General features: G+C 33.9%; 1 protein-coding gene across 2 annotated transcripts in view; it reads left to right on the top strand.

Moving 5' to 3' along the window:
• The window catches only part of LOC125668227 (DNA-dependent protein kinase catalytic subunit-like), a 114076-nt gene that overhangs the window by 79209 nt on the left and 8337 nt on the right, over positions 1-26530 (top strand). For both annotated transcript variants that reach the window (XM_056161798.1, XM_056161799.1), the window contains 20 exons: positions 525-623; positions 1973-2078; positions 2510-2621; positions 4940-5132; positions 5662-5806; positions 11867-12057; positions 12366-12522; positions 12788-12960; positions 13317-13439; positions 13584-13660; positions 17013-17106; positions 20058-20255; positions 20464-20532; positions 20753-20903; positions 21556-21623; positions 21756-21976; positions 22825-22920; positions 25132-25284; positions 25845-26046; positions 26222-26410. In XM_056161798.1, coding sequence (XP_056017773.1) covers positions 525-623; positions 1973-2078; positions 2510-2621; positions 4940-5132; positions 5662-5806; positions 11867-12057; positions 12366-12522; positions 12788-12960; positions 13317-13439; positions 13584-13660; positions 17013-17106; positions 20058-20255; positions 20464-20532; positions 20753-20903; positions 21556-21623; positions 21756-21976; positions 22825-22920; positions 25132-25284; positions 25845-26046; positions 26222-26410 — 2817 coding nt within the window. The remainder of the gene's footprint in view (positions 1-524; positions 624-1972; positions 2079-2509; positions 2622-4939; positions 5133-5661; positions 5807-11866; positions 12058-12365; positions 12523-12787; positions 12961-13316; positions 13440-13583; positions 13661-17012; positions 17107-20057; positions 20256-20463; positions 20533-20752; positions 20904-21555; positions 21624-21755; positions 21977-22824; positions 22921-25131; positions 25285-25844; positions 26047-26221; positions 26411-26530) is intronic.

Genomic DNA, 26530 nt, shown 5'->3' with positions numbered 1-26530 from the left:
CAAAATAAAATTACACACTTTTACTTTTGTATTTCTAAAATACATGTATGAACTCTTGATCAACAGACCACTCTTGAATTTGTGTCCTTGCGATTTGATGTCTACGAGTCATTTCACAATATTAAGTACTCATGTAAACAAGTAATGTACAATATTTAAGTTTAAATAATTGGGGTGGCTATTGGTGGGGGGTTGATTTCAGTTTGCCGCTAAGACAGTTTTGACTCTTAGGTTTTATTCACCTAATCAATAGGTATCTGAATAGCTAATGCGACCTTGGTTTGATCCTCATGATTGTATAGGTGTGATAGAGGTTATGACGATCACACCCTTTTTTACCTGGGAAATTGCTTCTGCTCAGGTGAGCAATGTGGCTCATGATCCTCTTGTTTAAATAGAACTAACATATCTTCATTATTTTGTTCTTTATTGATTTATGTACAATAGATTCTGATTATTTAGTATATCAGTGAGCTTGATAGAAATCCTCTCTCTGTGTACACATTTGTACCTTGGTTTGACAGAGCCGATACTGTGAAGAGCTGGCTTTGATGTACATCTGGCAGAGAGACTATGACAGAGCCAGACACTACTCCAACATGGCATCCCAGCAGTTCTTACATGTAAGTTAATGCCAGTCAGCATTCAATAAAATAATATTTTCTATCTCTCTATGATTACCAGAGATATGGAATGATAAGGATAAAGTCAACATTCTGCCATTGTTATCATAAACATCAGATATTTCTGAAATCACTATAGAGAATTATACATACCCTTTTTCATATGACGACCTATTTCAACCTATGACTCAGTCTAAGGGCTGATACTGTAGAATTATTTAAATTCACGGAGGCCTATTTTCATGGATTGTGGAGATTTTGCTGTTTTGTTGGGATGTAATTTTGTGGATATCAGAGAACTGAATTTTCATGCACCATTTAAATGGCACATAAATGTGCCACATTTTATTTCTGTTACTGTCTGCAACATTTGTTAATGTAATGTAAAAAATCCTATCACTCCAAATGTATATGCAAAAAATATATACACTAATTTAAACTCTCTCAACTTTCAAAGTTAGACATGCTGTGATTATATAAATCAGTCATGATTATTCCATTATTTCGGATCACCAGTATGTGACCCTTAGTGTGATGTCATTAGATGTTAGTGGAATGAGTATGCAACGATGAAGAGCCGCAAAATTTAGGCCTATGCTCAGTGCTTATGGCCTTTGAGCAGGGAGGGATCTTTATCATGCGACACCTGCTGTCACATGGGGCCTCGGTTTTTGCGGTCTCAATCGAAGGACTGCCCCATATAGTCACCTCTTGTGACAAGCAAGGGGTACTGAGGACCAATTCTAACCCGGATCCCGGGGGGAGGGGGGTACTGAGGACCAATTCTAACCCGGATCCCGGGGGGAGGGGGGTACTGAGGACCAATTCTAACCCGGATCCCCACGGGACAATATACAGTTAAACTTCGGTATCTGGAACACTGATATCTCGAATACCATGGCTATGTCAAAGTCATTCAGAAGTCCCAACCACTTTTTCTTCATGTATTTTACCCTCAATATCTCGAATCCTTGGATATCTCTGGGGGGGAATTCTCAGTCCCTTCAAGTTTGAGATAACGAGGTTTGACTGTATGTGAATAAAGAAGTTTGAAGATTTTGTGCAAGGGTTGTAATACAGATCCATAATACCCAGGCTGTCATAATGCTGATACTTATCATGTCTACTGATTATGTAATTAATAGAAGTATGATAATATTATAGGAATTCTTGAAGAATATAATCCCCATCAGTTTCAAGGTCTATTGAAGAATAAAGCCTCACCCTTCAAGCTCTCTTTTAATGTCCAATATAATATACTTTTAAGTGTTATTCATATTTTAAGTACATGTTTTAAGTCTTCCATCTAATCTCTCAGCCCTCTGAATCTGAGTTCTCTCTCTAACTAGGACTGGAGCAGTACAGACAGTCTGATGTCTGTCAGTAGACGAAGCCACCTACAGAAACTCCAGCCTCTTGTGGAGATGCAAGAGTTCCTTAGTTTCATGTCAGAGAGTAAGTCTGTGTAAAAGTGTAAACTAGTGTAACGATTCCCAGGGAATCAGTGATCACTGCAGGTCAGAGAGTAAGTCTGTGTAAAAGTGTAAACTAGTGTAACGATTCCCAGGGAATCAGTAATCACTGCAGGTCAGAGAGTAAGTCTGTGTAAAAGTGTAAACTAGTGTAACGATTCCCAGGGAATCAGTAATCACTGCAGGTCAGAGAGTAAGTCTGTGTAAAAGTGTAAACTAGTGTAACGATTCCCAGGGAATCAGTAATCACTGCAGGTCAGAGAGTAAGTCTATGTAAAAGTGTAAACTAGTGTAACGATTCCCAGGGAATCAGTGATCACTGCAGGTCAGTTAGAGTACTTCAGAAATAATTGTACTTATGAAATATTTCAAAATCACCTGCTACCCATAAGATGTAGGTAATATTCACTTCAGGTAACTTCACTACAGCCAGGCCTGCTGATGTACTCATTGAGAAATGGCAGTCTCGTTGTTTACATCCCCTGCTTGATCCAGAGGTTATATGGGATGATATTGTCACCAACAGGTAAAGGAATAAAACACTAAATACACAGGACAACATTGTCACTAACAGGTAAAGGAATAAAACACTAAATACACAGGACAACATTGTCACTGACAGGTAAAGGAATAAAACACTAAATACACAGAACAACATTGTCACTGACAGGTAAAGGAATAAAACACTAAATACACAGAACAACATTGTCACTGACAGGTAAAGGAATAAAACACTAAATACACAGGACAACATTGTCACTGACAGGTAAAGGAATAAAACACTAAATACACAGAACAACATTGTCACTAACAGGTAAAGGAATAAAACACTAAATACACAGGACAACATTGTCACTAACAGGTAAAGGAATAAAACACTAAATACACAGAACAACATTGTCACTAACAGGTAAAGGAATAAAACACTAAATACACAGGACAACATTGTCACTGACAGGTAAAGGAATAAAACACTAAATACACAGAACAACATTGTCACTGACAGGTAAAGGAATAAAACACTAAATACACAGGACAACATTGTCACTGACAGGTAAACACACTAAATACACAGGACAACATTGTCACTAACAGGTAAAGGAATAAAACACTAAATACACAGAACAACATTGTCACTGACAGGTAAAGGAATAAAACACTAAATACACAGAACAACATTGTCACTGACAGGTAAAGGAATAAAACACTAAATACACAGAACAACATTGTCACTGACAGGTAAAGGAATAAAACACTAAATACACAGGACAACATTGTCACTGACAGGTAAACACACTAAATACACAGGACAACATTGTCACTAACAGGTAAAGGAATAAAACACTAAATACACAGGACAACATTGTCACTGACAGGTAAAGGAATAAAACACTAAATACACAGAACAACATTGTTACTGACAGGTAAAGGAATAATACACTAAATACACAGGACAACATTGTCACTGACAGGTAAAGGAATAAAACACTAAATACACAGAACAACATTGTCACTGACAGGTAAAGGAATAAAACACTAAATACACAGAACAACATTGTCACTGACAGGTAAACACACTAAATACACAGGACAACATTGTCACCAACAGGTAAAGGAATAAAACACTAAATACACAGAACAACATTGTCACTGACAGGTAAAGGAATAAAACACTAAATACACAGAACAACATTGTCACCAACAGGTAAAGGAATAAAACACTAAATACACAGGACAACATTGTCACCAACAGGTAAAGGAATAAAACACTAAATACACAGAACAACATTGTCACTAACAGGTAAAGGAATAAAACACTAAATACACAGGACAACATTGTCACTGACAGGTAAAGGAATAAAACACTAAATACACAGAACAACATTGTCACTGACAGGTAAAGGAATAAAACACTAAATACACAGAACAACATTGTCACTGACAGGTAAAGGAATAAAACACTAAATACACAGAACAACATTGTCACTGACAGGTAAACACACTAAATACACAGGACAACATTGTCACTGACAGGTAAAGGAATAAAACACTAAATACACAGAACAACATTGTCACTGACAGGTAAAGGAATAAAACACTAAATACTCAGGACAACATTGTCACTGACAGGTAAACACACTAAATACACAGGACAACATTGTCACTGACAGGTAAAGGAATAAAACACTAAATACACAGAACAACATTGTCACTGACAGGTAAAGGAATAAAACACTAAATACTCAGGACAACATTGTCACTGACAGGTAAAGGAATAAAACACTAAATACACAGAACAACATTGTCACTGACAGGTAAAGGAATAAAACACTAAATACACAGAACAACATTGTCACTGACAGGTAAAGGAATAAAACACTAAATACACAGAACAACATTGTCACTAACAGGTAAAGGAATAAAACACTAAATACACAGGACAACATTGTCACTAACAGGTAAAGGAATAAAACACTAAATACACAGGACAACATTGTCACTGACAGGTAAACACACTAAATACACAGGACAACATTGTCACTAACAGGTAAAGGAATAAAACACTAAATACACAGGACAACATTGTCACTAACAGGTAAAGGAATAAAACACTAAATACACAGAACAACATTGTCACTAACAGGTAAAGGAATAAAACACTAAATACACAGGACAACATTGTCACTAACAGGTAAAGGAATAAAACACTAAATACTCAGGACAACATTGTCACTGACAGGTAAAGGAATAAAACACTAAATACACAGAACAACATTGTCACTAACAGGTAATCACTGTACTATTCAAATGTCTTTTTTGTGTCATTCCCTGATTGTTTTGTAGAATGGTGTACTTGGACCACATATCAGCTCGACTTTCTGGTTCTCTGGTAAAGAAAGACGATGATGCAATGGAGGTGGATGAAAAAGACATGTTCCTCGAATCTAAAATTCGTCTCAGACTGAAGATGGCCGACAGCAGTTGTCAGAAGAGGAACCATAAACTGGCTCTGAACATCCTCTCTGACATACACAAAGTTAGTACTCCTATTTCCAGTTTTATGAAAGATCTCATAATACATGTACAACTGCGAACAATTGTGTAGGATCCTCAAGTCTTGTCTACTTTGTAAGAAATTATGTTTACAAATTCATTTCTCCAGAATCATTTTTATATCAAAATGGTGCCTGTATAATTAGCAGGTATTCTTTTCAGTCTTGCAGTTGTGAGATCTCTTGTAAAACAAGCCCCTGCTGAGAGGTCTGAATCAATTGAAATCTACTTTGAAAAAATGAAGTGTTGATATTAGATTGCATAGAAACTATTACGTAAAACCCAACACGGAAAGAATATTTCTCAATGAGTAAAGAATAACATGGAGCAGTTGTTGTAAATGTCTATTATATATATGTGTATATGTATCGGAGCAGTTGTTGTAAATGTCTATTATATATATGTGTATATGTATCGGAGCAGTTGTAAATGTCTATTATATATATGTGTATATGTATCGGAGCAGTTGTTGTAAATGTCTATTATATATATGTGTATATGTATCGTTTCAGAATTACAGAGATAGAGAAAATGAAATTCTGAATATAGAATGGAGTCATTTATATGCCAAAACTCACCAGCTCAGTGCCATGTCAGCTGACATGGATTGGAGTAATGAAAATTTTTCAAGCATTTTATCCACCATAGATAGGCTAGGTAAGTACATGTCTAGTTGGAGACCTTAGAGACACCTATTTGCATGAAATCCAGCATCCTCTGGTTAACCTTGTAATTTTTAGGTTTTTGGACTCTGAAGCAGTAATTAATGATGATGTGTGGAGTACAAGCTTTGACTGGGCTGGAATCAGTGTGTAATATTTTTTGATTTAGGAGAAATATAATGCTTTGAGATACCATTTATATAAGGCCAATTCAACTTAATTAGTAGATTATCATCCAGGGTCAGCAAAAAGTATGGGGCGGGTGGGAAGATTTTATTTTTTAATTTTTATTTTCTGAGAAAAATATTAAAAACAAACGAGTTTTTTTCCCCCAACAGATCCGCATCATTTAATGGCAGATGGATATCAATCTATGCTATTTTCATACACTAATTCCAGGTTAAGCTTTAATTTAAGGATATAACAGAAATATACCTAACTTCTTCAAGATTTACGTCTGTAAGAATGCGAGAAATTAAGAAAACCATATAAATCTATTTTCTTCACGTGACTTTTCACGTTCCTATACCGGAAATATAAACAAGAAGTGTAAATACCGGAGTTGGACATGAAAATATTGCGAAAATCGCAAGTTTCGCAAAATAAAAAAATTCGGAGCGGGCCAATTTTTGAGGGGTGGGCGGGGATGATAATCTATCAATTAAGTTGAATTGGCCTAATTGCTCTGACTACAGTCCCGGGATAGGTGTTTCTGAGGTTACCGAGTATGTTTCCAAGTGTATTTACATGTACGTACATGTATTCATATTTATACTGTGGATTCCTTGTACACTGTATTATTCAAGTACTTATTTGGTGAAATCGCAGTTCAGCGTCCATTTATGAGAATGTACAATTGTAAATGCTACCCACTGAAAGACTTGATTCCACATGAATCAGTGATGAATTAATAAAAAGTGAGATTTTTTTATATCACAGGAGAAGCTTCTCACAAAATGTGACTAAGAATTATTCACTAATCATATGGAATTTGCATTAGTACTTTCAGTGTATTTTTTATGTAGAACATTTGGTTGATGGTGAATGTACATATTTGCATTAGTACTCTCAGTGTATTTTTTATGTAGAACATTTGGTTGATGGTGAATGTACATATTTGCATTAGTACTCTCAGTGTATTTTTTATGTAGAACATTTGGTTGATGGTGAATGTACATATTTGCATTAGTACTCTCAGTGTATTTTTTATGTAGAACATTTGGTTGATGGTGAATGTACATATTTGCATTAGTACTCTCAGTGTATTTTTTATGTAGAACATTTGGTTGATGGTGAATGTACATATTTGCATTAGTACTCTCAGTGTATTTTTTATGTAGAACATTTGGTTGATGGTGAATGTACATATTTGCATTAGTACTCTCAGTGTATTTTTTATGTAGAACATTTGGTTGATGGTGAATGTACATATTTGCATTAGTACTCTCAGTGTATTTTTTATGTAGAACATTTGGTTGATGGTGAATGTACATATTTGCATTAGTACTCTCAGTGTATTTTTTATGTAGAACATTTGGTTGATGGTGAATGTACATATTTGCATTAGTACTCTCAGTGTATTTTTTATGTAGAACATTTGGTTGATGGTGAATGTACATATTTGCATTAGTACTCTCAGTGTATTTTTTATGTAGAACATTTGGTTGATGGTGAATGTACATATTTGCATTAGTACTCTCAGTGTATTTTTTATGTAGAACATTTGGTTGATGGTGAATGTACATATTTGCATTAGTACTCTCAGTGTATTTTTTATGTAGAACATTTGGTTGATGGTGAATGTACATATTTGCATTAGTACTCTCAGTGTATTTTTTATGTAGAACATTTGGTTGATGGTGAATGTACATATTTGCATTAGTACTCTCAGTGTATTTTTTATGTAGAACATTTGGTTGATGGTGAATGTACATATTTGCATTAGTACTCTCAGTGTATTTTTTATGTAGAACATTTGGTTGATGGTGAATGTACATATTTGCATTAGTACTCTCAGTGTATTTTTTATGTAGAACATTTGGTTGATGGTGAATGTACATATTTGCATTAGTACTCTCAGTGTATTTTTTATGTAGAACATTTGGTTGATGGTGAATGTACATATTTGCATTAGTACTCTCAGTGTATTTTTTATGTAGAACATTTGGTTGATGGTGAATGTACATATTTGCATTAGTACTCTCAGTGTATTTTTTATGTAGAACATTTGGTTGATGGTGAATGTACATATTTGCATTAGTACTCTCAGTGTATTTTTTATGTAGAACATTTGGTTGATGGTGAATGTACATATTTGCATTAGTACTCTCAGTGTATTTTTTATGTAGAACATTTGGTTGATGGTGAATGTACATATTTGCATTAGTACTCTCAGTGTATTTTTTATGTAGAACATTTGGTTGATGGTGAATGTACATATTTGCATTAGTACTCTCAGTGTATTTTTTATGTAGAACATTTGGTTGATGGTGAATGTACATATTTGCATTAGTACTCTCAGTGTATTTTTTATGTAGAACATTTGGTTGATGGTGAATGTACATATTTGCATTAGTACTCTCAGTGTATTTTTTATGTAGAACATTTGGTTGATGGTGAATGTACATATTTGCATTAGTACTCTCAGTGTATTTTTTATGTAGAACATTTGGTTGATGGTGAATGTACATATTTGCATTAGTACTCTCAGTGTATTTTTTATGTAGAACATTTGGTTGATGGTGAATGTACATATTTGCATTAGTACTCTCAGTGTATTTTTTATGTAGAACATTTGGTTGATGGTGAATGTACATATTTGCATTAGTACTCTCAGTGTATTTTTTATGTAGAACATTTGGTTGATGGTGAATGTACATATTTGCATTAGTACTCTCAGTGTATTTTTTATGTAGAACATTTGGTTGATGGTGAATGTACATATTTGCATTAGTACTCTCAGTGTATTTTTTATGTAGAACATTTGGTTGATGGTGAATGTACATATTTGCATTAGTACTCTCAGTGTATTTTTTATGTAGAACATTTGGTTGATGGTGAATGTACATATTTGCATTAGTACTCTCAGTGTATTTTTTATGTAGAACATTTGGTTGATGGTGAATGTACATATTTGCATTAGTACTCTCAGTGTATTTTTTATGTAGAACATTTGGTTGATGGTGAATGTACATATTTGCATTAGTACTCTCAGTGTATTTTTTATGTAGAACATTTGGTTGATGGTGAATGTACATATTTGCATTAGTACTCTCAGTGTATTTTTTATGTAGAACATTTGGTTGATGGTGAATGTACATATTTGCATTAGTACTCTCAGTGTATTTTTTATGTAGAACATTTGGTTGATGGTGAATGTACATATTTGCATTAGTACTCTCAGTGTATTTTTTATGTAGAACATTTGGTTGATGGTGAATGTACATATTTGCATTAGTACTCTCAGTGTATTTTTTATGTAGAACATTTGGTTGATGGTGAATGTACATATTTGCATTAGTACTCTCAGTGTATTTTTTATGTAGAACATTTGGTTGATGGTGAATGTACATATTTGCATTAGTACTCTCAGTGTATTTTTTATGTAGAACATTTGGTTGATGGTGAATGTACATATTTGCATTAGTACTCTCAGTGTATTTTTTATGTAGAACATTTGGTTGATGGTGAATGTACATATTTGCATTAGTACTCTCAGTGTATTTTTTATGTAGAACATTTGGTTGATGGTGAATGTACATATTTGCATTAGTACTCTCAGTGTATTTTTTATGTAGAACATTTGGTTGATGGTGAATGTACATATTTGCATTAGTACTCTCAGTGTATTTTTTATGTAGAACATTTGGTTGATGGTGAATGTACATATTTGCATTAGTACTCTCAGTGTATTTTTTATGTAGAACATTTGGTTGATGGTGAATGTACATATTTGCATTAGTACTCTCAGTGTATTTTTTATGTAGAACATTTGGTTGATGGTGAATGTACATATTTGCATTAGTACTCTCAGTGTATTTTTTATGTAGAACATTTGGTTGATGGTGAATGTACATATTTGCATTAGTACTCTCAGTGTATTTTTTATGTAGAACATTTGGTTGATGGTGAATGTACATATTTGCATTAGTACTCTCAGTGTATTTTTTATGTAGAACATTTGGTTGATGGTGAATGTACATATTTGCATTAGTACTCTCAGTGTATTTTTTATGTAGAACATTTGGTTGATGGTGAATGTACATATTTGCATTAGTACTCTCAGTGTATTTTTTATGTAGAACATTTGGTTGATGGTGAATGTACATATTTGCATTAGTACTCTCAGTGTATTTTTTATGTAGAACATTTGGTTGATGGTGAATGTACATATTTGCATTAGTACTCTCAGTGTATTTTTTATGTAGAACATTTGGTTGATGGTGAATGTACATATTTGCATTAGTACTCTCAGTGTATTTTTATGTAGAACATTTGGTTGATGGTGAATGTACATATTTGCATTAGTACTTTCAGTGTATTTTTTATGTAGAACATTTGGTTGATGGTGAATGTACATATTTGCATTAGTACTCTCAGTGTATTTTTTATGTAGAACATTTGGTTGATGGTGAATGTACATATTTGCATTAGTACTCTCAGTGTATTTTTTATGTAGAACATTTGGTTGATGGTGAATGTACATATTTGCATTAGTACTCTCAGTGTATTTTTTATGTAGAACATTTGGTTGATGGTGAATGTACATATTTGCATTAGTACTCTCAGTGTATTTTTTATGTAGAACATTTGGTTGATGGTGAATGTACATATTTGCATTAGTACTCTCAGTGTATTTTTTATGTAGAACATTTGGTTGATGGTGAATGTACATATTTGCATTAGTACTCTCAGTGTATTTTTTATGTAGAACATTTGGTTGATGGTGAATGTACATATTTGCATTAGTACTCTCAGTGTATTTTTTATGTAGAACATTTGGTTGATGGTGAATGTACATATTTGCATTAGTACTCTCAGTGTATTTTTTATGTAGAACATTTGGTTGATGGTGAATGTACATATTTGCATTAGTACTCTCAGTGTATTTTTTATGTAGAACATTTGGTTGATGGTGAATGTACATATTTGCATTAGTACTCTCAGTGTATTTTTTATGTAGAACATTTGGTTGATGGTGAATGTACATATTTGCATTAGTACTCTCAGTGTATTTTTTATGTAGAACATTTGGTTGATGGTGAATGTACATATTTGCATTAGTACTCTCAGTGTATTTTTTATGTAGAACATTTGGTTGATGGTGAATGTACATATTTGCATTAGTACTCTCAGTGTATTTTTTATGTAGAACATTTGGTTGATGGTGAATGTACATATTTGCATTAGTACTCTCAGTGTATTTTTTATGTAGAACATTTGGTTGATGGTGAATGTACATATTTGCATTAGTACTCTCAGTGTATTTTTTATGTAGAACATTTGGTTGATGGTGAATGTACATATTTGCATTAGTACTCTCAGTGTATTTTTTATGTAGAACATTTGGTTGATGGTGAATGTACATATTTGCATTAGTACTCTCAGTGTATTTTTATGTAGAACATTTGGTTGATGGTGAATGTACATATTTGCATTAGTACTTTCAGTGTATTTTTTATGTAGAACATTTGGTTGATGGTGAATGTACATATTTGCATTAGTACTCTCAGTGTATTTTTTATGTAGAACATTTGGTTGATGGTGAATGTACATATTTGCATTAGTACTCTCAGTGTATTTTTTATGTAGAACATTTGGTTGATGGTGAATGTACATATTTGCATTAGTACTCTCAGTGTATTTTTTATGTAGAACATTTGGTTGATGGTGAATGTACATATTTGCATTAGTACTCTCAGTGTATTTTTTTTATGTAGAACATCATATTATGTGTGATGGAAAAATAATGAAAATTAGAAAATTAAAATTGTTCATGGATTTTTATTTTGCAGCTAGATAGTTTTCTTTATGAAAAGGATTTTTTTTTTGGTAGGTAAATTCAGGGGAAGTCCATTCCTTGGACAAGAGTCTGGGCTAGGCCGCCGACATTTTATGCTTATGGGACAGGCTTTTGGCCTGCTGGTGGATGGCGTATTAAGTGAAAACTGCTTTAGTAGCCTCAGTGACAAAAACTCAGAGAAAATCAAGGTCATGGCCAAGGCCTCAAAGCTAGACCAAAGAGAGGTATGTGAAGTGTGACGACACTAAGGGATTGTGGGAGGTATGTGAAGTGTGACGACACTAAGGGATTGTGGGAGGTATGTGAAGTGTGACGACACTAAGGGATTGTGGGAGGTATGTGAAGTGTGACAACACTAAGGGATTTGTCCATTATCTTTCTGTTCATTTCTCACACCCTACATCTTTAGAACTTTAAGATAAAGAACATAGCATTTTCATTTCTACTGTGACACACATATTCCTAAGAACACTATAGTTTGTAAATGTAGTTGAAAAAAATCTCCATGTAGTATGGGACTTATATCTTTCAGTTAGCTGAATGTCTTGTTGATGAAGGATACAAGCAAATGAAGATTGGATTGTCATATGATGGTCGATCAACTCGCGCTTGTCGCTATGGTTTAGAGGAGGCCTATCTAGCTGTGGCCCAATACTGCAATAAGTTCCTTAGAATGACAGATGATAGTGGTATGGAGTTTTTCCTTTTCACAGTTCTATTATAATTTACCTTTAAGTATATGTACATCCTAGTTCACATGGGTGTGTCTCGGCAATTTTTTTCCATTCTTTTTTTTTTTTTTTTAGGACTTTCTTCTCGTAGTGTTTTCCTCTTTTTGAAGTTGACACTTTTTTCTGCCTTCAACTACATGTATGAGAAGGATTATAACTCAGAGTTTAAACATGTACCTGTATGTGCTTCATGTTTTTGTTTCAATGTTTTTGTACTACTCAGAGACAGAGAGTCTGCATCTCTCTAAAGAAAGTCAGAAGAATTTTCCAGAAACAATAACTGTTTGTCTGTTGAATGCTATGAAACTTGATTCCATGGAGGCCAGACAAAGGTTTCCACGGTTACTTCAGCTGGTGGAAAGGTATCCAGACATTCGCTCCACCTTTGTTGAAAAGGTAATCCTTAGCAGTTTTTCATTCTTTTCAAAGATAACTTTAGTATCGGATAAATTGAACAACTACGGTATTACTCATACATTTATTACGTTAGACTTTACTTCCTTGGTCAAAATTTATCAGTCGGGCATAATTTTCAAGAATGGTCAGTTTATTTATTGCTAAGTATCTAGTATACAAAAAATGTTGACAAGAAGCTTATTTAATTTATATAAACATCGAGACAACAAGTTGTACAACAGTAAAGCTCACTTGAATAAAAAGTGATTTATGGTACTGTGTAAACTTCAGCTTCATCGCTATCAAAGAGGCATTTACTTTTGCACTTGATGAGTTTTGTTTCTGTGTGTTCATAGAGTGGACAGGTTCCCTGTTGGATGTTCATTATGTGGATTAGTCAGATGATGGCATTGTTGGATAAACCGGAAGCAAGCACTTTACACCACATTCTGACTGAGCTTGCTGAAAATTATCCTCAGGTATCATACAAACACCACAAGACCTCCTCAATATATATTTATTGATATTTAAAAAAGAAATCATTGTCTTTTAAAATTTTCATGAGTATTTTCTTCCACAGTTCTACTGAACATGTATAGTAAGTCTAACACATTGTTTACTAGGCTGTAGTGTACCCCTTTAAGCTGAGCAGTGAGGGATATAGCTTTACAGACAAGAAAAATGAAGCTTTTGTTTCCAGGTAAATGTGTGGCTGGAGTTGACTGTTTTATACTGGTTTGTTATTTACTCTAACACTTATTTACAGTAATACCTGTATAATATAGATGTGAAGCAATCTGAAATGTTTGTTTAAACTTTGAATCACATCATAAGAAATATCCAGTTTTGTGGAAATTGTGTAATTTGAAGATTTCTTTTTCTGGAATAGACTAAGGTTTACTGTATAATGAGACCTGCATCATCAAAAGTTTAATTGTATGCCCCATGATTAAAGATAAAGATGCTGTTTTTGGCTTTGCTATATGGATGGCTTTATTGTTTAAAAATGGATTCTTGTCCTCATTTAGTCAAATTAGATTATATGAGTGTATTTTCTTCATTTTTATGACCCCCTTGAAAAGAGGGGAGCATACTGGTTTGCATCTGTTGGTTGATAAGATTTGTCGGTAGACCGAGTGTTGTCCTCACTATTTGCTAGACAGATATCAAATATATTGTCCATTTAATATCTTGAAAACCCTTTGCTTGACAGACTTCAAATTTGTACACTGGTTTCCCCTAAGAAGTTGATTTCCCCATTTGATTTTGAGGTCACAAGGTCAAAGGTTAAACTGGACATAGTAAGATATTGTCCACTCAATGTCTTGGGAACCCTTTACTTGAGACATCAAACTTACCCTGTGGAGTAGATGATCCCTATTGATTTTGAAGTATAAGGTCAGGGGTCAAACTGGATATTTGGATACAGTTTGCTCAATTTTCTTAAGAACCCTTTGCTTGACAGACATCAAACCTTATACACTGGCACATCCTAAGAATTAGATGACCCCTATTGATTTTGAGGTCACAAGGTCAAACTACTCTGAATATTTATTGTCCACTTGATAACTTATGAACCCTTTGATGACAGATATCAAACTTTTTACTCTAGTACCCCTTAAAGAGTAGATGACCCCTACTAGTTTTCAAGTCACAAGGTCAAATGTCATGACTGGTTATTTGGAGATGTCTGCTCAGTATCAGAAAAAATCAAATTTAGTATTGTGGTTGCCCTGATCCATATTTTTCACTATCATTACAGACATTCTAAATTTAGAGTTTATCCTTTTCAATATTGCCACACAGGGGACATATATATTTCTAAAATATTTCTTGTTGAAACATGTGGCTATGTAGCCTTTCTTACTTTCAATTAAATAATATTCAGATGCGCATTGCCAAGTCATATTGTTGCAAACATGACCTCCGCATCTGACCTTCACCTATTTCTGAAATATCACCTTGACATTTAATTTCACCAAATATAATGTCTATCTATTTTACAATGTAGTTCTGTTTTTAGCTCTTCTGAGCCAAAGGCTCAAAGAGCTAATGCTATGGCCATTTGTGCGGTGTGCGTAAACTTTTTAGAAAAAGGGCTATAACTCAAGAACCCCTTGGCCAATTTCTTTCAAATTTGGTACAGGGTATCATTGGCCCAAGGGCTTTCATACATACTAAATAGAGGGATGTGACCCTTTAACAAGGGGAGATAATCAGGAAAATACAAACAAAAGTAGTGGTTGCTAAAAAATCTTCTTCTCAAGAACCACTGGGCAGATTATCACCAAACTTACACATAAGGATGAGGATATGTTGTAGATTAAAATTTGTTCAAGGCATTACCCTGGGGCAAAGGGCGTGGTCTCAAGGTCACTTCAAAGTTGACCTAAATTAAAAAAAATTTTAAATTCCTTAAATCTTAGATATTTTAGTCATTATAAGGACTAGGATCATGAAATTTTGACAGTCGATGCATCTTAGGACCTTGTGTCAAGTTGTCTCAAAAGTAGGTCACGGTGACCTACTTTTTGAATTTTGCAGGTATTTATTTTAAAATTAATTTTGATGCATATCTTGGACACTTTGAAGCCTATGATCATCAAAACTTGTCAGTTGGTGGATCATGGGACCTTGAAATGCGTCAACTGAAAAATAGGTCACCGTGACCTACTTTCTGAATTTTATGGCTTATCATTTATAGATATATTTTAAGTTGTTATTTCAAATACCGAGAGGTTTAGAATCATCAAATCTTGTAAGTTGATGCATCTTGAGGCCTTGAAACATATTTATAAAAAAGTAGGTCACAGTGACCTACTTTTTGAATTTTGCAGATATTCAAATTTCACATTTTCAATTTTAGATGCATATTTTGGGCACTGTAAAACCTAGGATCATCAAACTTTGTCAGTTGATGCGTCTTCGTCTTCGGTTTGTGTCGACCAAAAAGTAGGTCACCGTGACCTACTTTTGGTATTTGACAGCTAAATTACTATATTTCAGACACTATTTGACCTACAATCATCAAACTTTGACAGTTGATGCATCTTGAGTCAATGCATGTTCGAAGGGTTTCGACCAAAAAGTAGGTCAACTTGACCTACTTTTGGAATTAGACACCTATATTTATATATTTTAGATACTATTTGACCTACAGTCATCAAACTTTGTCAGTTGATGCGTCTTGCATGTTCAAAGGGTGTTGACCAAAAAGTAGGTCACCTTGACCTACTTTTGGAATTGGACGGCTATATTTATATAATTCAGATACTATTTGACCTACAGTCATCAAACTTTGTCAGTTGATGCGTCTTGCATGTTCAAAGGGTGTTGACCAAAAAGTAGGTCACCTTGACCTACTTTTGGAATTTGACGGCTATATTTATATATTTCAGATACTATTTGACCTACAGTCATCAAACTTTGTCAGTTGATGGGTCTTGCATGTTCGGAGTTCGCTGACCAAAAAGTAGGTCACCATGACCTACGATTGGAATTTGACAGCTATATTTCAATATTCAGATACTAATTGGCTTAAAATCATCAAACTTTGTCAGTTGATATTTCTTGAGTTCTCAAAATGTGTAAACCAAAAAGTAGGTCACATTGACCTACTTTTTTTGAATTCTTAGGATTTAACTAAAGATTTAGAATACTAAGAGGCTAAGAATAGAAATGGTGGGGTTGTACAATTTATCAGAAGAGCGATTCTAGGCCCTTGGGCCTCTTGTTATGATCAAGGTTTAAGTTTAGTTTAGTTTATTGCAACTTTGAGAAACATCTTATTGGTATGGTACAGTTATATAATAATCAAGTAACAATATACGAGTGAGTGTAATGACGTGAAAATACTCATGTGACCAAATATAGACAAACATAATTATAATATCTAAGTTTCTTAGGCTCGGTGCTTTTATCAAAAACCTTGTTAAATTACATAATGCTTTTCTGTTTGTTATTGTAGACAGGTTTAAACAGTATACCCTTAATCTCAAATCTTGCAGACATGGAATAAGAATTTCATGCATTTGAATATTGTATTTTGGCAGACTCAATGACAAATTAGGAGATGAGCAGCTTCCTCTGGTTTCAAAGTTCATATCAGCTCTAGAACATATGAGCCAGCCAGATCAAATTTTCAAGGTACTTATGAAAACTATTCTTACATATTATTTATCAGATTCTTTCATTAACAAATCACATCTGAGGAGTATGGTTATGAATGAATGTTTTAGTCATCTCAAGTACCACTTTACATTAAAGGACACATTGCATGTTTCTAAACTTTTTAATTTTTACAGCAAAATTAATTCTTTTCATGCTTAAAACTACTTTAAATGTGTTCTAAATGAAACATTTTGGATAGTTGTCGAGTTTGAAAATGGTGAAATTCAAATCTTGCGATATGCATGTTTACTTCGATATTTTACCATGGATCTAAAGCAAAGGTTTTACGCACTATTATGTGTGATGTCATATGCGACCTCGAGTGAGAAAGTTTGAATATGATTGTTAGTCATTTCATAAACAGATTAGAATCGACAAAAAAGCCAATTGTCACGTTAACAGCTTGTAAATAACATTGCATTAGAGTGTTTTGTGCCAATTAAGGGTGTACAAGCTGTCAGTAGAAAGGATTTAGACTGAGCTTCTTTTTTTTATTTTCCAAAGGAAGGTGTGAGGAAAAAGACGTGAATAAATTTTTGTCAGTGCAAGGACTATGCTATAAAACAAACCAGTAGCCTTATTCTATGTACTTTTTCAAAAAGCTGTTAGACAGAAACCTAGATAAACTGCAAGAAAATGGTTATGTCGAAGCTAAGCACTTCTAGGCCTACAGTATATAAATTAAATACATAATTCTGTTCCAGTCTTCAAATTCAATACACACTCCCACCAACTGACTATCACCTTGTAACAACATACAACTTGTGCTCCCAGTTTCTACCAAAGATAAAGAATTATTAAATTTTTTGTAGATAATAAAATATTGTATTTCCTATTACTTAGAATTGAATTATAATGCTTTTATTTATCTTTTTTTAAATGAACGCGTAACATCAAGTACAGTATATAAAGGCTGTGCTCCCACTTCCTAACGCAGTGTAGATCAAAATTTAAAAAAATAATAAAATTGCTTTATTAAAATAAAGTATTGTGATTTCCATTATAAATTTTATTATTTTTCTTCTTCTTTGAAATGCACTCGTGACAATAGGCCTAGTTGTCAACAATGTAAGGTATCATAATTTATCTTACCCAAAAATGAATTTGATAGTAATTGCACTGTGTATTTTTTTTTAAAACGCTAATTACAGATGTGTAAAGGAATAGCATTACCAAATAATGTTTAGACAACGGCCCCTGTAAACATTATTTACTCACAATTGCTGATTTCATACTAGCTTTTCTTGCTATATTTGGGTATTTACATTGCTGTTTGTATGCACTGGTGGCTAAAACATACAAGACTTGGGAAATTTGTCAACATCATGATAGATGTTGTCCATGGTGAATAAATTATACCCCTAAAAGCTGAGTTTTTATACGTCATCTTTAGACGGGATGTATTATGGTACAGCGATGTCCGTCTGTCCATCCATTCGGGGTTTTCTCTTTATAATTTCATTTCCCTTTCACATATCATGCTGAAACTTGCTGTGTAGCTTCTTTGTGGGTCACTCTAGATCATACTGCAATTTTGATCCATTTTTCCAGGAGTTTTGCCCTTTATTTGGAAATAATTATTATATGGAGGGTACATAATTTGTCTGCCCTACTCCTCCCCCAGTTTTCAAGTGAGAGCCTTCTTATTTTGTGGAGTGTTTGTATGGGTATTGAAGATGTGCATGTGGGATGTATTTTGATTTTCTACAATTTTTGAGAAAATTACAGGTTGTTGAACTTAGTCTATTTGGAAATCAATATTCTATGGAGGGTACATAATTTGTCTGCCCTATTCCTCCCCCAGTTTTCAAGTGAGAGCCTTCTTATTTTGTGGAGTATTTGTATGAGTATTGAAGATGTGCATATGGGATGGATTTTGATTTTCTACAATTTTTGAGAAAATTACAGGTTGTCGATCTTAGTCTATTTGGAAATTAATATTCTATGGAGGGTATATAATTTGTCTGCCCAACTCCTCCCACAGTTTTCAAGTGAGGACCTTCTTATTTTGTGGAGTGTTTGTATAGGTACTGAAGATGTGCATGTGGGATGGATTTTGATTTTCTACAATTTTTGAGAAAATTACAGGTTGTTGAACTTGGTCCATTTTGAGGAAATCTCGATTTTTAAGCTAAGGCCCTTTGTTCATATGAAAGTTTGTCACAGCCTCATGATGGCTGATACTCCATGAAGCAAATTTATACAAATTATAGCACAAGAAAAACACCCTATGTAAGCATTTCACGGGCGTATTATGTACCGTTTGCGGTACTCTTGCTAAAAATATCTAACACTACTTTCTCAATCAGTTGATCAATGAAAGCCGCATGAGACGTCACTGTACCACGTGACTACCTAACTAATTAACGAGAAATTTTGAAATCAGGTCTTACATTTATGTCTATATTGTGGTGAACGAACTACATGTATCAGAATTAATTACTATAAGAAAGACAAAATGCAGATACTTTTCTATACTTGTGATGTGTCCTTTATGGAAGATGCATTCCTCAGACTGAGAAATAAAAAGTCATGAGATATAATGAAAGAGAAAAACAATTTCCAATTTAGCTTACATAAGATGAAACTTCTGATTGAAGTTTGATTGTTGTCTATTTAAAAAAAAAAACATTTTCAACTTCTTGAGAACCATAGTGCCAATATCATTCAAAGTTGGAAGATTTAAGAGTACAAAAGAACTTTGTCCCTTCCATGCAGAGATAATCAAAAAATAGTATAAATTACCAAATAATTGGAGAAAAATAATCCACATCCTTGACCAAAATATTCACCCCATAGGTGAGATATCCCTTTTTCTACATTGATACTCTTGACAGATTCTTCATGGTTGGGAGGTTTGCAGCATTATTTCTGTTTCAATGGAACAGTCTACTTAATACATGTAGTATTTTTCTATCTATTTATAGGATTGGTTTGATGATACAAGACTGAAATTCAATAAGAAAAAACCAGACAAAAAAGCTATGAGGCAGGAATTTCAAATCATGTACAAAAAAGTCCTGGAGTTCTCCCAGACAGTGGTCCGAGGGGCCAGCCAGAGGTCCCAGACTGAAGAAACCCAAAGTATGGTGGACAAGGGAAAATACCCCAAAAGGTTTGCTGAGGTAAGTATAATCAATTCAAATGTGCAATTTCATGCATATTGGTATGAGTTTGGTGTGTTTGGAAACACGAAGAAGAGCAGTGTAAAAAATGTGCTGATCCACCACATGCATCAATACAACTATATACATCTTCTGTGCAAAATTTACTGATCACTATCACAGCTTCACAGAACTTTTTCTTAAGATGAATTGTCTGTTTTATCAACAGAGATTTAAGAAAGATGTCGACAGTTACTTTGGAAAAGATGGTGAGAAAATCTTGGACATGACATTAAGTGTGAGTGAAAAATTAAAAAACCAATTCCCTAGTCTGATTATTAATATTTTCTGAGCAACCGATTGCTATTTGAAATCTTCAAAATGATTAATTACACATGTACCTTTAAGAACAACTTTAGTTTCCTCTATATAGGCCTCTTTATTAAGAATTCTGAGCATCAACACTCGGTAAATAATTTTTATGTGCACTAAGGTATGTTCTCTTTTTTTCAACTCAGAAATTTGTGAATGCCTACAGGAAGGTCTACACAGATATGACAAATGAAGTAAAGGGGAAAAACCTGAAACCGCCTGAGACACTCAAAGACTACTGTCAGTGGTTGTCAGAATTCAACCCCAGTATTCAGGGGAAGGAGCTGGAAATCCCGGGTATGTTCGAAACCTCTAAAGGAGGTACTCTACATCGTCATGATAGCTGACTTCCTTTTAAAACATGGATGAAAATATAAATATCATTTCAAAACTCGTCGCAAATTTAATTATCCTTGCCTGTTTAGTACTATTTCTATCTTATTTTGTGCCTACAAAATTACCCATGTATGTATGACCTTCAAAAACACAATAGGCTTCTTCCTCTTGTGTACCAAATTTGATGATCCTAGCCTTATAGATATTTTTTTACTTGATCCACAAGGTGCTGACAGATGAACAATCAGACAGATGCACTACACAACACTATAACAGGCATATAAAAAGTAAACATGTGTGCCATTAAAAATAACTGAGCGTAAAAAAAAAAGTCTGTTTAAAGGGAGGAATCTACATCAGATAAATTTGACAAGGATGAAAAGTGGAGGATATGAACAATACATGTATTTTGAACCTACTCACTACTCAGCTAGGCAGTGGTTTTTTTTAAATGAATAGACAAATATTGCTGATATTTTTATTTTCATTCATGTTTTAAAAGGAAGTCATGATCTTTGACCTTGTGACTGACTTTCTCCAGAACAGTATAAATAAATACCTTTATATTTGAAAGTATAGAATCAGTATGTTCAGATATATTCTGCACTTGTAGGTCAGTATGATGGTGTGACAAAGCCTTTGCCAGAGTACCACATCAAGGTGGTAGGATTTGATCAAAGGGTAAGTGGGAAGTTGTTAATTCCATGGTATATCTGCATGTACATGTATATTAAAGTAAGAAAATATTTGATCATGCAGTACTATGAAACTAACAGAAGACAATTATTTAAAGTATGGATCCAAATTCTTCAGGTTAAAGTTATGACCTCAATACGGAAACCGAAGAGGGTAACAATCCGTGGGAATGATGAGAGGGAGTATCACTATCTTGTGAAGGGTGGGGAAGATTTAAGGCAGGACCAGAGAATAGAACAGCTCTTTTTCCTAATGAATCAAGTTCTGGAGAGTGATCCAGCTTGCAAACAGAGAAATCTTAAAATTAAAACTTATCAAGTTATTCCAATGACACCAAGGTGAGTACAGAGAGGTCTCTGATGTGTACATGTGCGAATTGTGCTTTCAGTTTTGTTTTAATTACATGTCCATAAAAATGATGGCTCGAACCTTGATCTCTTCAAAATTTTGATCTTTCTAAGTGATGTCATGGCCCTGATTATTTTTTCTACATAAATAAGCAAATATACTCTCTATCTCTTGAAGTGAAATTTGGGTCCCGAAAAACAAATTTAATAAAATTGTTTTTCACTCTCAAAGTAATGGCATCTAGCATACACATGTTGTATAATTATAGTTAAAATTAACAACTTGTTTGGACTTGATAATGAGACAGTGATTTTGAGAAAATGATTTATACCTGCCAAGAAAATGTCTTTATTTATTTGAATGTGTGCTTTGTGTAAGGTGACTGGAATTTGTGATGATTGTGGTCTGTGTTGTTATTGACTGCAAAACTTCTTTATGTAATAGAAATTTGTCTTGTAAATATATACATGTATGTCTATCTTAACATGAGAAAAGAACAAATAAATATACATAAACTTTAAAAAAAAAAAATTTATCTATGCAAGATAAAGTTCAATGTTGTTGAAATCAAGCGAATTACCTATAAATTTGATGGACAGTGTGTCAAAACAATGCCAGGATATTGTAAATATGCAATCCAGTTACTATAAAATCATAATGATCAGACTTTATTTCCAGATTTGACTCCGCCTTCATTCTCTCTACCATTCCAAGTTTTATCACGGTCCTTTGAACACCTGTAGTGTACATCTAAGAATAACAAAAATCATGTTCTGTTTAGCACTATCTAGTTTTACAGAAATGGAGCATCATATTTTGAAGACTTGGTGTATTTCAGAGTCGGTTTCATAGAATGGATGAACAATACAATACCACTGAAGGAGTTCTTGTATTCCAATCTTACAGAGCAGGAAACTAAATTCATACACAGCAAGTAAGTACTCACATATAGTTAAACATTCCGAGTACTACACATACATGTACATGAATTATAGATTCTTAGTACTATACATACATGTACAGGAGTTATAGATTCTGAGTACTATACATACATGTACACGAGTTATAGATTCTTAGTACTACACATACATGAGTTATAGATTCTTAGTACTACACATACATGAGTTATAGATTCTTAGTACTACACATACATGAGTTATAGATTCTTAGTACTACACATACATGTACACGAGTTATAGATTCTTAGTACTACACATACAGGTACATGAGTTATAGATTCTTAGTACTACACTTACAGGTACATGTACACGAGTTATAGATTCTTAGTACTACACTTACAGGTACATGTACACGAGTTATAGATTCTTAGTACTATACATACATGTACACGAGTTATAGATTCTTAGTACTACACATACAGGTACATGAATTATAGATTCTTAGTACTACACATACATGAGTTATAGATTCTTAGTACTATACATACATGTACAGGAGTTATAGATTCTTAGTACTATACCTACAGGTACATGAGTTATAGATTCTTAGTACTACACATACAGGTACAGGAGTTATAGATTCTTAGTACTATACCTACAGGTACATGAGTTATAGATTCTTAGTACTACACATACATGTACAGGAGTTATAGATTCTTAGTACTACACATACATGTACAGGAGTTATAGATTCTTAGTACTACACATACATGTACACGAGTTATAGATTCTTAGTACTACACATACATGAGTTATAGATTCTTAGTACTACACATACATGAGTTATAGATTCTTAGTACTACACATACATGAGTTATAGATTCTTAGTACTACACATACATGTACACGAGTTATAGATTCTTAGTACTACACATACAGGTACATGAGTTATAGATTCTTAGTACTACACTTACAGGTACATGTACACGAGTTATAGATTCTTAGTACTACACTTACAGGTACATGTACACGAGTTATAGATTCTTAGTACTATACATACATGTACACGAGTTATAGATTCTTAGTACTACACATACAGGTACATGAATTATAGATTCTTAGTACTACACATACATGAGTTATAGATTCTTAGTACTATACATACATGTACAGGAGTTATAGATTCTTAGTACTATACCTACAGGTACATGAGTTATAGATTCTTAGTACTACACATACATGTACAGGAGTTATAGATTCTTAGTACTACACATACATGTACAGGAGTTATAGATTCTTAGTACTACACATACATGTACACGAGTTATAGATTCTTAGTACTACACATACAGGTACATGAATTATAGATTCTTAGTACTACACATACATGTACAGGAGTTATAGATTCTTAGTACTACACATACAGGTACAGGAGTTATAGATTCTTAGTACTACACATACAGGTACATGTACACGAGTTATAGATTCTTAGTACTACACATACAGGTACATGTACACGAGTTATAGATTCTTAGTACTACACTTACAGGTACATGTACACGAGTTATAGATTCTTAGTACTATACATACATGTACACGAGTTATAGATTCTTAGTACTACACATACATGTATTATAGATTCTTAGTACTACACATACAGGTACATGTACACGAGTTATAGATTCTTAGTACTACACTTACAGGTACACGAGTTATAGATTCTTAGTACTATACATACATGTACACGAGTTATAGATTCTTAGTACTATACATACAGGTACACGTAGGTACACCTTCACCCTGTCTGCTGCTATTGATCACCTTGATTTTGTCAGTTTCTAGATCTTTTCACCACAGCACTACCCACAGAAAGGGGAGTTTCCTTAAACTTATACATTTCTTTACAAACCTCCACATCATCCGAATCATGACAAGATATTTCTCAAATTGCAGACATACAGTGATCAAGAATACTTTTGCAACTAGAGATATCTAACTAATAGAAATATTCCTCGTGATGATTAAGACTGCTTTTGTAACAGGAGTTGATTAATAACTGTACATGGGAAATCAGATGTTTTATGATTTGTATGGTAATGTTTCAAGTCTTGGACTGAATTGTACATGTATCTGTCCCATGAATCTTTATTCTCTCAGAGGTCAGTGATGACGTGTGTTAGTAGTAAACAGCATGCTAATGTGGATTTGTGTAATGCATGAATGTGCAACATGCTTTTATATTTTAGACAAGGACCCGTACATCTCCATAGTAACTGGATAATGAAGCTGAACAAAGATCAAATTCCTGCATACATGCAGATGTACCTTAAATACAATATGACAGAAACTAAAAGGGAACTACATAAAAAAGAGAGTTGTGTACCATGGGACTTATCAAGGTAGGACACATTGGTATGCACTGTAGAAAAAGGGAGTAGTATACCTTGGGACTTGTCAAGATATGGTATAGGGCATTTACTAACTGCCTCTCCATAGACCTTTAAATGCAGGAAGTCATTTTAAAATGCCTTGGTTTATAACGTATCATGTGGGACATACTGTAGGGGTATGTAGTTGTAGAGTTCTTCACACTTGGCTAAGTATTGCAAATATTTTCACTGATGTATCCCAGCAAAAAAGACTTTATTTTACAAACCTAGACCTTCTAGATGTTGCTACTTTGGATTTGTTAAACAAATTAAATTGCTGCCAGTTAATTGTACTGATATAAAACAAAGGATTATGTTGTGCTTCATAAATTAGTTGTCTGCCCTTAATATAATGGTACAATTTTGTAGAAACGTTATCCAAAATTTGCAATGGCAAATACTTTAAACCAAGTAAATTTTTAAACATTATGTATATGCACAATCTGAAACCAGATGTCAAAAGTAAAACATCAGCATCTTTAGACTGTTTCAACATACACCTCTGCAATGTAGATTTGAAATTTTGGTAGGCGCGCTTTCCACAAGATGAGCACTTCACCAGAAGCATTTCACGTCCTCCGCTGCAAGTGTGCATCAACACACGCTTTGATTTCCATCTGTCAGTATATACTTGGTATTGGTGATCGTCATTTGTCCAACTTTATGGTGAACTTGAAAAATGGAGAGATGGTGGGGATTGATTTTGGCCATGCTTTTGGCTCTGCTACACAGGTATATGTACACTTTGACTTACATTTAGCTTGAATTGAAATGTTTTAGATTACCCAATATGCAAGTCAAAAATTTTGCTTACATGGCGATCAAAATTAATGTGCAAGTGCTTGAAAATTCAGCAAAATCATCAACAGTACAAGTAACCACACTTTTTTATGTATCTGCATCTCAGTTCCTGCCCATTCCTGAGTTAATACCATTCCGCCTGACTCGACAACTGCGCAACTTGATGATGCCACTACAGGTTCACGGCCTGATGGAATCCACCATGATTCACACCCTCCGGGCTCTGAGGAACAACTGTGATCTTTTGTTAAATACCATGGACATCTTTGTTAAAGAACCATCAGTTGATTGGCTGGTCAGTGCACCAATATTTCAAGCTGAACAAAATTTTACTGACGATAACTTTGTGGCTTTAAATTGATTGGCCCTTGTAAATGACTTTCATTGGTTTGCTAAGTTTATTTTGACAATGATT

This window comes from Ostrea edulis, chromosome 4 (genome assembly GCF_947568905.1).
Source record: "Ostrea edulis chromosome 4, xbOstEdul1.1, whole genome shotgun sequence".
Lineage (NCBI taxonomy): Eukaryota > Metazoa > Mollusca > Bivalvia > Ostreida > Ostreidae > Ostrea > Ostrea edulis.
This window is presented reverse-complemented; position numbering and strand designations above follow the sequence as displayed.